This window comes from Pseudonaja textilis, chromosome 2 (assembly GCF_049901715.1).
Source record: "Pseudonaja textilis isolate UNSWEBS1 chromosome 2, rPseTex1.2, whole genome shotgun sequence".
NCBI classification, from domain to species: domain Eukaryota; kingdom Metazoa; phylum Chordata; class Lepidosauria; order Squamata; family Elapidae; genus Pseudonaja; species Pseudonaja textilis.
In genome coordinates, this window is record NC_141991.1 from 203,639,096 (window position 1) to 203,654,287 (window position 15,192).

The following is a 15,192-nucleotide window of genomic DNA, read 5'->3' on the forward strand; positions in this document are numbered from 1 at the left end:
GTCAAGTCATGGCTTCAACATCCTGGATTATTAGTGAAATGGTCTTAACATACTTCCCATGCATGCTAAAGGACCTGACCCTTTGACTTTTTGGAGTCATTACTTGAGCTAAGTTAATAACATACCTAAGAAAATTAAACAAAATAATCTCAGTAAATATACTGCTCAGTCAGCTAGCTTGTATTGTGAGACTGGTCCCAGTTTTAGAAAGCACATGGTGATGGTAGGTTTTCTAAGATGTGTACAAGGGTTGGTGATCTCCCAACTGCAAAAAATCATGATTCAAAGAAACCCATTTCTGCCAGGTAGGGCACAGCAGGACAAACGTGTGCACAATGAAATGGGTTTTTTCCCCCAATAAACGCTGAAATGTGGCAAAGTGGACTTTTTTCACTACTAAATTAAAATTACCTCAAATCAAGCTAATCACCTGGGTACTTCCTATAGTGTAGATATGTATAACAGGACAGAGGAAAACAAAAAGCATACACCCTACTCAGAAACTACTCTCTATATCTATCAGTGCTGGAATAGGACTAAAATAACCTAGATTCCAAACCTCATTCAAACAGATAGCTCACTGGCTTTGGGTCAGTCTTTGGATTGATTTAGCTCTCAAGATTATTGTTCTTAAAAAAATCAGGAAACATGGCTTTAGATTGCATGGACTTGTTTAGGAGTCAAAGACAGATTTAAAGGCAACCACACGTGGGAGGAGGGGAAGAGACAAAAAACCATCTTGAATTCTCAGACAACAAGCAGAATATAAATGCAATGCACAGAGGCAAACAAAACAAGAACTATCAGAGAGAGGTTTGAAATCAAATGATTTTGTTGGGCTTGTGCCCTATTTCTCATTTCCAATCTGAGATGAGATGGTTGCCTAATGATCCTATATACAGTGTGTGTGTGTGTGTGTGTGTGTGTGTGTGTGTAGAGCTCAAGGATGATAGGGAATCAAGACTGTCAGTATTTTAAATGAACATTCAAGTGTGAAAGACACTGTGCCCACACTTGAATCCATTCACATGGAAGTAATCCTTCACCAATTTGAGATAAGCATGTTTACAGTGGCATCTTTCATTACTGCTGTAAGATGAAACTTAAATTGTTGTTTAAAATACACTTTTTTGCTTGTACTTCCCTGCTGCTCCTGGGGCTTTCATTAATTGGAATTAATTTTCCTTTAACAGAAATTGCTGAAAATGGAGAATTCTTTCTTCTTATATTCCACACCATAAAAATGTCAGAATAATGCAACATGACACTTAGATTTTTGACAGTCTGCTTACCTGTTGTTTCTTATATCTCCTGGAAACAAAGCTCAACAGTTTGGAATAAGAAGTCTCTAGAAGTGGGATCATATTTTGTAACAACCGGATCTGTGGGCATGGCCATGTGATTGGGTGGGCGTGGCTTCTTGGTTTTTTTTGCAGCAAAACCCCCACACCCATTTTTGGGGATTCCTAGGCCTCAGGGAAGCTTCCCGGGGGGTGTTTTTGCTCCCAAAAGGCTTTCCTGGGGCTCAGGAAAGAAAAAAAAATGGAGCATAGGTGGTCATGTAGCACCCCCCTGCGGTCCGTTTTGGGGTGTTCTGGGCCTTAGGGAAGCCTGCAGGGGGGGGGGGCATTTTTGCTCCAAGAAAGCTTCCCTGGAGCCCAGGAAGGCAAAAAATGGAGTGGGGCAGGGGAGCGGTGCGAAGCAGTAAGCGAGGGGAATCCTGACACAGCTGATCATAAGAACAGTCAGGAGGGGAAAATATCTTAAGGAGTGACTGGGCGGGGAAGAACACAGTCAGTGATGTTGGGCATGCACACAATGTTGCGCATGCACAATAAGGACTGACTGGGTAGGGAGGGGAGGGGTGGGCAGAGAGGGGCGGGGCCTGCCAGGGGCATGATTTGCCAGTTCTCTGAACTGCACAGAATCATAACAACCAGTTCTATAGAACCGGTCTGAAGCAATAGAATCCCACCCCAGGATGTCTCATTGAAAAAGCTTTTCCTTCCATCTTTCTGATCCCCTGAGATAGTAAGTCTTTAATACTGACATAAACTGTCTTTTATCCAAGGGATTCATAATCTAAGTTATGCATGGCAGGGGAAAGTGAGGAAAATTGCAAATTATGAAAACTGCCTATTACTACTGCTATCTGAGAATATTTCTGATTTCATTGTTTCTGTTAAAATATTTTCTAGGTAAAAAGATCAGTCAATTTTGAATGATTTGATTAGTTTGGAAGAAATGGCCATATAAATGATAACCTACAAGCATGGATATCTCTAGAGAGAAAATGATCTCATGGGTCCTGATGTGACATAAATTACATAATCTTTATCACTTGCATGATGATATCAGAGTATGTATGATATCATTCTGGATCCTACCAGATACCTATAGCCTTAGCTTTTGGGATATGATTCCCTTTTATTCATACCTCACAGAGCTGGTGCAGACTTGCTGCCCTAGCAATATTTTGCAGAATGTTTTTTTTTCCAGTTTGCAATAGCATAGACAGTGTTATGTATTGTATATCGTTGTCAGTTGAAGTTCTCATTCTGGCCCTCTGTTGGAGCATGAAAATACTCTCTCCGGATTGGTTGTTTGGCTGATCAGTTTCCTTATAAAAGGAGCTGTGTCATCCAGGGAATTTGGTTGTCTACACAGGCAGTATTGAGTAAACAGCTTTTAGAAATCTCTCTTGCCTCGCCTCCATTCTTCACCCAGAACATAACAGGCAAAGTTTGAAATCCCAGAACAGGGCTACTGGATATGCAAAATATATTTAAATTGGAATATAATGACAGGTTGCCTTTGGGAACATATTGAGCTGATTAGTTGATTGCAGAAATGAGTAACTTACATAAAATCTGGCTGCAGGGGTACTCCAAACTTTCTGTATTTTAGCAGTTTAAATTTCATAATTGGCACTTTTAGATCATTGGGAAATAAGTCCTTCCACACCTACTGAAAAATCTTTCTATGTAACTTCTTCCAAAAGGCAGAATCTGTTAGTAAAAATATTAATTGCAGCTTCTGTAGATAGTGCTAGCTAGAGCGAAAACAGAATTACTGTATGTATGTATTGTGCTAAGCCCCCCCCCAATAATAAAATATTTGGGGGAATATTAAAAGAGGTACAATATTATATTTTCCCAAAGGAGAAATGGAAAAACATGTTCTTAAAGGTAGAAAGCTTCCCTCAGTATTTCTTAATAGCCTACAGCAGATGCCCATTAAGAAATCCTGGGCCAGCCTATTCACAAACAAAATATTTTCATCTCCAGTGATGGGATTAAAATTTTCATCCTTCTTCACTCAAATTCTAAGAAGATGACATGACCTTTAGGACATAATAGGATTAAGCCACCACCTTTAGAACAGCAAAAGACAGAGAGCTCACTACATTGCATCACCCCAGCAGCAATTCAGAAACGGTATAAAAATCTTTGCACTCATCAAGCTAATTTGTCAGCTGTCCCAGAACTGTATACTGTGATTCTGTTCATCAATAAACGGACCTCCTTTCCTAAGCAACAAGCCTCCATTATATTTCCTGAGCCTTTCTCCCTACTTGGAACTGAACCTGGTAGATTTTTCTTCCTACAATATGTACCATGTTTCTCACAAAATAAGGCCGGGCCTTATTTTTTTTTTGTCTCCCGAAAAAATGGCTAGGCCGTCTTTTCGGGGGTGACTTAATTCCCCCCCTTGCATCCTCGCGTGGGCGGGCAACGACAGCTTGGATGTTGACCTTGGCGTTGGTGGGGCACTTAGTATCGGGAGACCTTCCGCCACCATTGCTTTCCCTTCTCCCTTGCTGCCGCGGCGTTTGGCGCAGCCATGCGTGGCCAGACAGGGCTTCTCCCTGCAACCGGAGCCCTGTGGAGACACTTGGCTTCAGGCGCTCCTGTCGCTGCCTTCCCTTTGCCTTCAAAGGAAAAGCCAATTCTCTTAAAAACGATGCCCTACTACAACAAAGCCTTCCTTGCCCGAGCAGGCAGCCCAACCCCACACGGGGAGGCGAATCTCCTGGGGTTGCAGTGCAGGATCGGCTCATCCCGGGAGAAGCACCCAGCCGCCATCCCTGCCTGGCACCGGGCAGAGCGCAAAGAGCTTTGCCTGGGGTGCCCAGCGCAGCTGACTGGTGGGCCTTCCTGCCCGGTGGCAGAGCTCTTGCCAAGGCAGTGAGCGCCTCCCCACAGGACCCTCTGTTCATTCCGCCAGGGCCGCGCCAGAGCTGTGCAGGCTGGGCAGAGCCAGGAAAGTGAGCCGCAGGTGTGCACCCGCCTGCCAAGCAGAAGAGCTGGGCCGTCCTGAGCTTGGCTTCCTTCCCAAGTCCCTCCAGCATGAACCCAAAGGTGCCACCAGGAGAGGCTGCCCGAGGCAGTGATAGTGCCCACCCGTCTGCGGACAGGGAGGTGGGGTGATGGCAGTGCTGCTTCCCTGGCCAGTGGAGAGAGCCTGAAGCCGCCCACCCTTTCCACCCCTCGCCCAGCCTGTCCCCATCCCCACGCATCTCCAAATGTGCCGGCAACTCCAAATGCTACAGCAGAACTGGTATCAGGCAGATGCGCTGACTTGGCGGGGCTCAGCTCGGAGGAGGACGCGGCACAGGCCATTGCCTTGCCTCCCTGTCCATGGATGGGTGGGCACTATCACTGCCTCGGGTGGCCTCTCCCGGTGGACCCTTCAGGTTTGGGCTGGAGAGACTTGGGAAGGAAGCCAAGCTTGGGTCAGCCCGGCTCTTTTGCTTAGTAGGCAGGTGCACACCCGCGGCTCGCTTTCCTGGCTCTGCCCAGCCTGCACAGCTCTGGCGCGGCCCTGGCGGAATGAACAGAGGGTCCTGTGGGGAGGCGCTCGCTGCCTTGGCAAGAGCTCTGCCACCGGGCAGGAAGGCCCACCAGTCAGCTGCGCTGGGCACCCCAGGCAAAGCTCTTTGCACTCTGCCCAGTGCCAGGCAGGGATGGCGGCTGGGTGCTTCTCCCGGGGTGGGCCGATCCTGCACTGCGGCCCCAGGAGATTCGCCTCCCCATGTGGGGTTGGGCTGCCCTCTTGGGCAAGGAAGGCTTTGTTGTAGTAGGGCGTCATTTTTAAAAGAACTGGCTTTTCCTTTGAAGGCAAAGAGAAGGCGGCGACAGGAGTGCCTGAAGCCAAGTGTCTCCACAGGGCTCCGGTTGCAGGGAGGAGCCCTGGCTGGCTGCGCATGGCTGCACCAAATGCCGCGGCATTGCTCTAAATGCTGCAGCAGCAAGGGAGAAGGGAAAGCAACGGTGGCGGAAGGTCTCCTGATACAAAGTGCCCCACCAACGCAGGCAGCATCATATCCAGGTATGCAACAAAAGTACTTCCTAACGGCAAGCCCCCCCTGCCATTCCCCCCCATTTCGCATGTTTAATATAGGCCTTAATTTGGGGGGAGGGGCTTAATTTGATTTTATGCCAATAAAACGTGCTGGGCCTTCCTATTGGTGGAGGCCGTATTGTTGGAGAAACACGGTATGTATGTATGTATGCATGTATGTATGTATGTGTCTGTGTGTATATGTATTTAACAATAATATTCAGTTAATTAGTGCTTTTAGTCAATACCTGGTTAGCATTTTCAGAAAAAATAAAAAAAAGCTGAATGAAGAGTTATAATGAATTCTGAATCTCCTATACTGTCTAAACTGCCTAATATATATAGAATGATCCAGGAAAGAAAATCATTATTTAATTATGAGCTGTAAGGTTCACAATCCTTAAATACCTTAAGACACATAATTCCCTGAATCTGGTGGAGTTTAAAAACTTTAGAAACTGCTTTAGCTGAAAAAATTATCAAAAGGCACTGAAAAATTTTATAACGGAAAATAGAATCAGTCAAATCTAGTAACCTTTGTCAGTTGTTAAAAGTTTTGCTAATGCATTACTCTCATCTATATGTATGGAAGTGGATATTTAAGAATCTCAAGGCAATAGAGAGGCAGACATGTGGATAGATAAAATTCTGCTTCGCAGGGAACCTTAAATAGATAAACTAAAATCCATGTTTTTTTTCCTTGAAGGCTGATGTTTTCTCACATCATAAAAGATATGCATTAAGCCCAAACGGGCTTTAATTCATTAGCTCCTGATTAAGAGAGGATTTGAGAATAATTCTTAACAAAACGTTAACAACCAATGCCAAGAAAAACACATCATTTTAATGATGATGAATTTGATGTCTCAATGTGTTTCTTGTTTTCACTGAAATATGTAATACCAGGAAGACCCAACACACAAGAAGCACTAGGCTGGACAAGGTTAAACCAGAAATGGTATTCAGCATGTTCTGACCAGTTCTGGAGAATCGGTAGCAGAAATTTTGAGTAGTTCAAAGAACCAGCAAATACCACTTCTGACTGGAGATTTTACAGTATCTTCCCCCTGCCATGCCCACCAAGCCATGTCCACAGAACAGGTAGTAAAAAAATTTGAATCCCACCACTGGGTTAAACCACAATTTTACTCAAGCATCCTCAAAACAAGATGACACGAACAGTCATACTTCTAAAGCAGAAAGATGCAATGTTGAGTGAAGCAACATTTGAGGAAATGCATTCAGCAGAAAAATGTTACTGTTGTTTGGTTGAGCAAATTGTGCTCAGCTTATTGCTTAACAGGTGAAAAATATACTGCTCAATTTGACATGTCTATTCAGAATTAAGCACCCTTAAGTATGTACAGACTGGATGCAATCATACAGATACTTACCAGTACCTGGAAAAAAATTCCTACAAGTGAGATTTACTGTTAAATAAATATGTTTTTGTTTATATTGCCTGTTGTACTTCATATTAATGCTAAGGCATGGCATTTATTTTGTCTTTGGATTCAGACTTCCTCTACTAAAGACCCCTGAAAATACAGACTAGGAGTCAGAGCCTTAGGCCCACCAAAAACACAAAGCTAGACTCTCTCTCAGCTTTAGGAAGCAGGCAATGGCAAACCACTTCTGAAAAACCTTGCCAAGAAAACTGCAGGGCCTTATCCACGAAGTCTCTGAGGATCAGATATTATTAAATGAAAGAAAAAACATACGCCATTTAAATGTTTAGTGTAAATAGGTTTTAAAAAACTATTACGTCTTTAAGGGAAGTAACGATGACCTTAGATTTTCTGGAATCACTTTGACTCATTTACCAATAGTGAACTGAAGAGACTACTCTTTCCCCATATGTTTTTGTCCTCCACAGGTTTTTCATAATATCAGCTTAGTTCTGCCTTTTTAAAGGCAAATGGATGTATCTGAAAACATAATGCTGACTGCACTGCACCTACCATTTCTAATTTGAACTTAATTTAATTTGTGAAAACATCTATGAAGGAAGCCATCATTTAATACTTAAAAACAGGCCATCAACCTCACATAGGACAAAGATACCATGTTACTAATCTCTTACTGCAACTGAGAATTGGTTTTATACTGCATAAACATTTTTGGGATTGCAGTATTGAATCTGGCAGTCCCTACAAGAAAACAGGTAAGTGGTCCTGAATTTTATATAGTTTATTCTTATGTAAGTATAACATGCAGCCTCAGTATAGAGGTCTATATTGTTCATTTATTTTTTCAATTCACCCATGTCCCACCACAATCTATTGACTCTTAACTGTTACGATTATGGTAGAAATTACTGCCCCGCTGACGTTTTCTTTAAATGTAGTTTCATCCTGAGTTATGTATCAATTGTGTTTCAAACAACAGGTCTGAACTGAATTTCAGTAGAAACCTGTTGATCAAAATATATACTACTCTAAAAGAGATTCAAAGTGTACAGGTGTATGCATTTTTCCATATGAAAAATGCATACACCTGTAACAGACAGTTAAGCGATATGAAAGCTTAACTATCTGTTTAGGTCTTCATGCAACCTGTCAGGAAAAATATAAGAGGAAAAATGAAAGTGAGAAAGCATTTGCCACTTCAGATGACATCTGAAATTAAACTGGCAATCTTTGGAACAAAAAGGTATGATTTGCTCTAGAGTACAAAATGTTGCTTTGCTTACTTGAGATAGTGATTTCAATTGGACTAGGTGCAAAACCAGTAATCAAACATGATTGATTAAAATTTTCACAGCAGTGGAGCAAATAATTTAAAAGAACAGGACAACTAAATACACAAGAACTAATGCAGGTTTTTTAAATGTCCTTATAGATAATTTGACCTTCCTCTGACAGGATTTTACCCAATAAATTAATGCAAACTTTATTCCATTAGGCATTCATTCTCTTTTTCAAACGAGTGATGGCTTTCCGGATAATGAATTTTATCTTAACAAAGCTAAGGCAAAATTGGAGAAGTATGCCATGAAAATCCTGACTTGCTATTGCTCAACATAGCAACATCACTACTGTCATCTATGTGGGTTTTTAAAAAGAGTAAAGTAAGAGAAAACTGGTAAAATCCAGGATAGAAACTGGCATTTGTGACCCTTTCCCCTTTGAAATTTCTTAAGTCAAAATACAGAAGCGATTGACTTCAAAAAGGATATTCAAATGGATAAATCAGCTTTCCTATCACAGGCATACATTCTAAAACATATGGATACCAAAATGATGAAATATGTGTTTCCACCTTTTGTACTTGCGTGTAACAGTGCAAGTATCTAAGAGATGTTTGTTGCAACATCATATTAAGTATTTCATTTCCTGCCTCTTTAGCAGATGTCTATACCACCTAATTTTTCTGATAGCCCTCTTTATTTTTAGAAAATAATTGACTTGCCCCTACCACACTTTGGCCAATGTGTCTATCTGGAAAGCCATTTATTAGACAGCAACAAATAGTATTTTTTTAAAAAATTACATAAGCAATTGATAAAGCCACACAACCCCCAAAGTAACTCCGATCAGTGTACAAGGGTTAAAAGCAACAACAATGTAATAATAAAGTCCTTTTTACTGCTCTGTCTTTTTATTTATTGCTTTGCCTGTTATTTATTGAAATGCACTATCACTTCAGTTACTGAAGAATAACGGAGATAGAGCACTGCTTTTTAAATCCATCTTTTCTAATTCATTGGGATTTAACTAATGTTGGATTGGGCCTATGCCCTCCCACAAATGGAAGTTCATGGATTCAATTCAGGAATTTGGACTAGATGCTGATGATGTCTACGAGAACTAACAAGGCCTGGATCAAGTTCTACTTACATAAACTTACTAAATATAGAGCTTCGTCATGCCAAGTATAAAAATATTTAATACTTGACAGTGAGAAGAATTAATCAGTCTTCTGAAGCTATGTGTAGTCCATTTTAAGAAGAGATTGGATAGACATTTGTTCAGAATGGTATAGGGTCTTCTGCTTGGGCAGCGGGGTTGGACTAGAAGACCTCCAAGGCCCCTGCCAACTCTAATATTCTCTTTATCTCCATTCAAATGGGAAAATGGGAGAAATGAAAGAAAAATGGATTCTGAATACAACTTTATTCAATTCTTAACAAAGTGGCATATTAAATATATCCATTTGCAATCTTGAGCTTTGCACTTGTTTTACCTTTATCTATTTCAAAAATCACTGGTTTGAAAGTAACCGCTACTGATGGGAATTATGTAACTGAAAAAGAAATTCTATCGGCTAGCATGACAGAACAATGAACCAATGGAATGGTTGTAAATAGAGATTGTTCATGCCATTTATAAAGACCACTTGTTTCTTAACAGTGAGAAGAATTATTCAGTGGAATGTCTTGCCTTCAGAAGTTGTGGGTGCTGCTGCAGACTTCTAAGAAGAGATTGGAGATTTGTCCAGAAAGGTATAGGGTCACCTGCTTGAGCAGTGGTTTGGACCAGAACACTTCCAAGGTCCTTCCAACTGTTATTTAATCTGTCTATGCAAGACCAATGCCAAAAACTAACAATGGAACATAATGCTGTATACCAATTCCAAAATGAAAAATGTGAGTTCCATCAAAAAACAAAACAACCCCCTCCCCCACCAAATACCCTTCTTCTAGCCCCCTTCTCAAGCACAACAAAATCCAAATGCTTTTCTCAAAGCAGATCTTTCACTCTTGTTTTCCATGGGTTTCTTTTATGTCTTTCTAAAGCTGTGTGTCAGCTACAACTATGAGCTAAGAAACCGTCCTTTGCATTCCCAGAATGGGAGTATACAGGCCTTCTAAGTTTTCCTTCTCAAGAAAAACAGTAGGGAAAAGGGAAAAAACAGAATACTTAGCATGGGACTTGTTTTTGGTAAAACTAACTTTGGCTAGCTAACGGGAACAGAAGTTACAAACCAAAAAGATTAAAAAGATAATTTTATACTGAAAATTCTTCAAGATGGATAAACCAATTGTATTATTACTATGTGATTAATGTTGATATATATGATTGTTATGATTTTTGTTGTATCTTTATTCAAAACTAACTGTACCCAATTCAGGTATAAACTGAGTTTTTTATGTGTATTTTAAAAAATGTATTAATAAAACTTATATTTAAAAAGAAAAAAGAAAAACCGTAGATACTGGTTTCTGTGAGCAGGCAAAAAGCTAGCCTACTTAAAACCAGAGCCCAAAACCAGGTACTATTTTCATCATTGGCACCCTGCCAAGAAAGATGTTATCAGGTGCTTCCATGCTTTGAATGCCTTTTCTTTCAGGGCTGAAAAGAGCTCAAAGGAGCTGATGGAAGAGGAAGCTAACAAATTGAAGACACATTTTCCAGATGCATTCCTAAATCTTGTCATCCTTCAAATTAAGCCCCTTCCCTGTCCTGCATAATTAAACAGAAATACAATCATATGAATCCTACAGATAACGCAGTTGACATATTAATTGTTTTGAATTAGGAAACTGTAATAATATCTGACAGATTCATATAGGATTTTCTTTTCCTACCAGATTATATCGAGTTTGAGGAGTGTGTGGAAGAAGTATTGCGAGCTAACCAGTTTCATCAATCCAATTAATATTGGAATAAGGCTATCAGAATAAACCACTTTAGTATAGTGGTTAAAGCACTTGGCTAGAATCCTGGTGACTGTGCATTCTAGTCCTATCTTAAGGACAAGCAAGCTGGGTGACCTTGGGCCAACCATTCTCACCCCTAGAAAGAAGGCAATGGCAAAACACTTCTGAAATCTTATAAAACAACAACAGCCCTGCAAACAGTGGCCAAAAGTCACTGTCTAAACAAAACCTTCCATCAGAAGACCTGGACAGCCTTGCCAACTTGCGCTGCCATGGAGTCTGAAAAGAAATATCTCTCTAATGTGATGAATCCTACTAGACTCTAGAGCTGAATCCAAGCTTCCACTCTACAAAGTGGGCAACAAGGCTGACCATATAATTGGCTCATCATCATCACAGTTAAGACCTGCCCATAGCAAAGAGACATCCAAAATCAAGTACTTCTCCCATCACCTGAGACTCAATAGTTCGGAAGGCACTCAAATGCAGAAATCAATAAACATCAAGTGAAAAGTTCCTGATTAACCCCTAACACAAGAGACCAAATTACACTGAACTCTGGTCGTAGCTTAATTCATCTTCCCACAACCAAATCGGGAAAATCTGTAGCATTTTATTACATTTAATTATTATAAACCATCAAACTTGTGACACCCCCCCCCCCCCACACACACACAGGCAGGCAAGACAGAATATAAACTGACAGCAAACAGCATTCCTTTATAGTACTGATGGTGTTACCCATTTAGGGAAATGGAACGTCTGCAAGAAAAGCAAGCTCAGAGAGCACCAAGGATCCCTTATTTATTGGGACCTTCTCCAATTTTGTAACCTGTTATATTTTACTGACGGATAGTAACCACACTGCCTCTCGCTTGTAGCCATTTAAACCAGCACTCCCGACCCCGAGCCATGTTCTGATCCCTTACCCAAGACTCTTTAAGTTACTCCAGATCCAACAAACTCCCCTCAGTCGCTCTTGAGAGGCGGGGCTTTTTAAAGTTTAGGCAAGCAATCGGTTGGAAAACTTCCCACGTCTTTTTATTTTATTTTATTTTGTCAAGCGATTATAAGATAACAGGTATAAGTATAAACATACTTATGAATACATGAAATGGATACATATAAGAAAAATAAAAAGAAACAATAGGACATAAAGAGGCGGCTTTGTTGCTGGACCAGAGGAGCCCCTAAAACTATTCTTTGCAATACACGGCTAGGCAGCATACTTACTGGGTTAAAGCCGCTTTTTCCTTTTTACTGGCCACTCTGACGGGCTTTAGTTCGTCCCCGTCGAGCTGAAGATCAATCATGAGCACCATCGAGAAGCAAAAGTTCGCCTCTGATCTGTCGTCTCCTCTGGCTCTACTCCCCCTTCTCCCTGCTGATAATATTCAAATAGGACTCCCTCCGAGCATTTCTAGCTTTTCCTCCTTCCTATCACATTACACTACTTCGAAAGCTCAAAGCACAAAATGTGACCGAGCGCGGGTTCTCCCCACCCCCCCTTTCTTTTTTCTTCCTCAGTCCCCAACTAACCCGAGCGAGTTTGAACTGGTATGGTTGCCCGCCCAGCCTTATAGGCTGATGCACAGAGGGAGGGGAGAAGGAAAGTCCGGGAGGGAGCCGGCCCTCTTCTCCTCGACCCACGAACTCTGGAAGGAAAGAGAAAAAAACCAGTCCCACCAGCTCGTCGGAGATTCAACCGATTACTCAAGCGCGGAAACGACAGCGCCTTTTACAGCTCAGCAGCTTTGAAAAAGTCGGATGAGAGGGGTTTAAAATATATATATATATATATATATCTCGAGAGAAGATGGAGATCATGGTGGCACTGAGAGGACTGAAGCAATGAAATTTGTATTAAAAGCCTGCCCAAGGTGAAACGTGGGAGTGGAGAAAAAAAAAGTTGGAAGGTCATTTGGCCTGATCCTAAGCTCTTGAGAGGACTCTGTTCAAGGCAACTTAGGTAACTCTAAGGCTTATTACAGAGCTTAGATGATTCACAGCTGGATATGACCTGCTCAGCTATTGTCACTCTGTGGCTTATGGATACAAAAGGACCTCCTGAATGTTTCATGTGGGAATAGCAATAAGAGGAGAAGCGAAAAGGCCCTTTGGTCCTTGATTTCACCTGAGGACTCTCCTGACTGCTTGGCTTGAAAAAAATGGCAGAGAGCTGCATGGGGATTGGCAATGGGGACAGGAAATTTCAGGTTGGGCAAGTTTTCTGCTGATTTGAAGAATAGGTGGGGAGCTATTCAGTTCCCCAGTGTGGAAGGGCTTGAGGCAGGTAATCTACAGGTTTCAAGCATGGAGAACCCACTCACTTCTCCCATTCTGGTAGGGTAGGAATCTGGCCTTGCTTGGCAGACTACTATCGTATGGGTACTATCGTATTGTTTCAGGTGGCTTTCTCTGAATGGAAACTTCCTGGCAGCTGGGCTTCTGTGGTCCTTGAACCTGAGGTATTCAGAGGACCAGGCTCAGAGAATATAAAGAACCCAAAAGTTCAACCCTAAGCTATGTAACTCTACAGTAGTCCTGGTACAATTGAATCCAAAATTTCTGTTGCTAAGCAAGTGAGTTAAGTGAGTTTCACAGTTACCCCATTTTACTATCTTTTTGACATTTTTAAGCAAATCACTGCAGTTGTGAATTCCATGGTTGTTAAATGATTGCAGCTTCCCACACTGATTTTTCTTAACAATGGGAAGGTTACAAATAACCCTGGGACAGTGCAACTGTCATACATACATGGCAGTTACCAAGTGCCTGAATTTTGATGGTCACTTAATGAATGATTAAATGTTCCAGAATGATTGGCCAAGTAAATTGAGCATTCTGAGAGTATGAAGTCCAAACATTTTGAGAGTGGGGCACCAGGGTGAAAAAAACAACTGGTTTTGAGCTATTGTCGTGAGATAGTAAAACAATGCATAGAATGTTATTAGTATTATGTCAGGGTTTCTCAGTTTTAACAACTTTTACAATGTGTGGACTTCAACCCCCAGAATCTCCTAGCCAAGGGGATGGGGAATTATGGGAATTGAAGTCCATACATCTTAAAGTCACCAAAGTTGAGGTTCTATGTCATCTTTTTCTAGCTGCCCGGGGAGCATTAAAAAAAGAAAAAAGAACAGGACAGGGTTTTCTTTGCATTTTTAACCAGGGAGCTCATCATTTGTCCTACTTTATCTTTTATAATCTGTTAAAAATGACAGGCCTCCTTACCAATGAAAACTTTTTGAGGAATCAATACAATTACTCTTTGTGTTACCTCTTTAGTGAATTTACATGCTCTTTCCCCAAGGGTCACTTAACCTGCAATGACTTTCAAAACATTCAGCCAGATTTCTTCACAAAATGACCACATTGACGTTGTTCTAGACCTCACTTCTTTTTTGTGTAACTGTTAAGCAATTTCAAATCTTTTGTATGCTTCCTGTAAGGATTATGTCATTTAGAGTAGCTGTCCCCTTTTCTTACCTCTAGGCCACTTTATGAAAGTAAACCTGTGAAATGCAGTTTAAAAGTTGTCAAATGCTATTGGAATTCAGGTTAGCATTCTGATATGATCTGAATCTCCTGGAGTTGAGTGCTTAGACACAACATTTTGCAGTTGATTGTGCTCATGATTCTCATCATGCTAAGAAATCCCTACAGTTTTGAGATTCTGGGGGCAGTATAGACCTCCTTGGGCTCATCTCCCCTCTATTGCTAGTTACAACATGAATCCAATCACACTAAATTCATACTGTATATCAGACCAAACTCGTGGCCCACAGGCCAGAATGTCATGCACTGGCCCCGCCCGGTTTAGTGAAGGGGGAAAAAGTCCTGATACATCACATGATGCTGCTGTGACATTGCAAGTTTGACACCCCTGCTGTATATGGACTGATCTGATCTTTGTTTCCCAGACTAACATACAGCTTAGAAATCTTGCAGCTCTGTCAGTTCTGATTGGCCTGACATTTCTTGGCTTAAAACATATCAAAATAAACTTAAAAATGGGTGAAAGTACACTTGACATATATTTTACACATTTAAGTCTAAGTTTTCATGCAAATTAAAATTAATGCAGAAAGAGGGTGGAAGGAATTACTATACCCACTTGTGAAACTGTATTTTCTAAATATAGTGATTCACCACTTTCTAGGATGAATCATAATTGCAAGATAGAGCACAATATTAAAATTGTGATACAAATTGGATATAACTATTTAAATCATTTTGTTCTAGCA

General features: G+C 41.1%; 1 protein-coding gene across 2 annotated transcripts in view; it reads right to left on the reverse strand.

Annotated features, from left to right (window-relative positions):
- Positions 1 to 15,192, reverse strand: part of GRAMD2B (GRAM domain containing 2B) — a 55,100-nt gene that overhangs the window by 22,558 nt on the left and 17,350 nt on the right. The window contains exon 1 of one of the 2 annotated variants that reach the window (XM_026720559.2): positions 12,179 to 12,481. The exons of the other annotated variant lie outside the window; for it this stretch is intronic. Within the exon in view, the coding sequence (XP_026576344.1) occupies positions 12,179 to 12,267 (89 nt within the window). The 5' untranslated portion in view covers positions 12,268 to 12,481. Of the gene's footprint in view, positions 1 to 12,178; positions 12,482 to 15,192 lie in introns of those variants that run through there. 2 annotated transcript variants of the gene reach the window in all.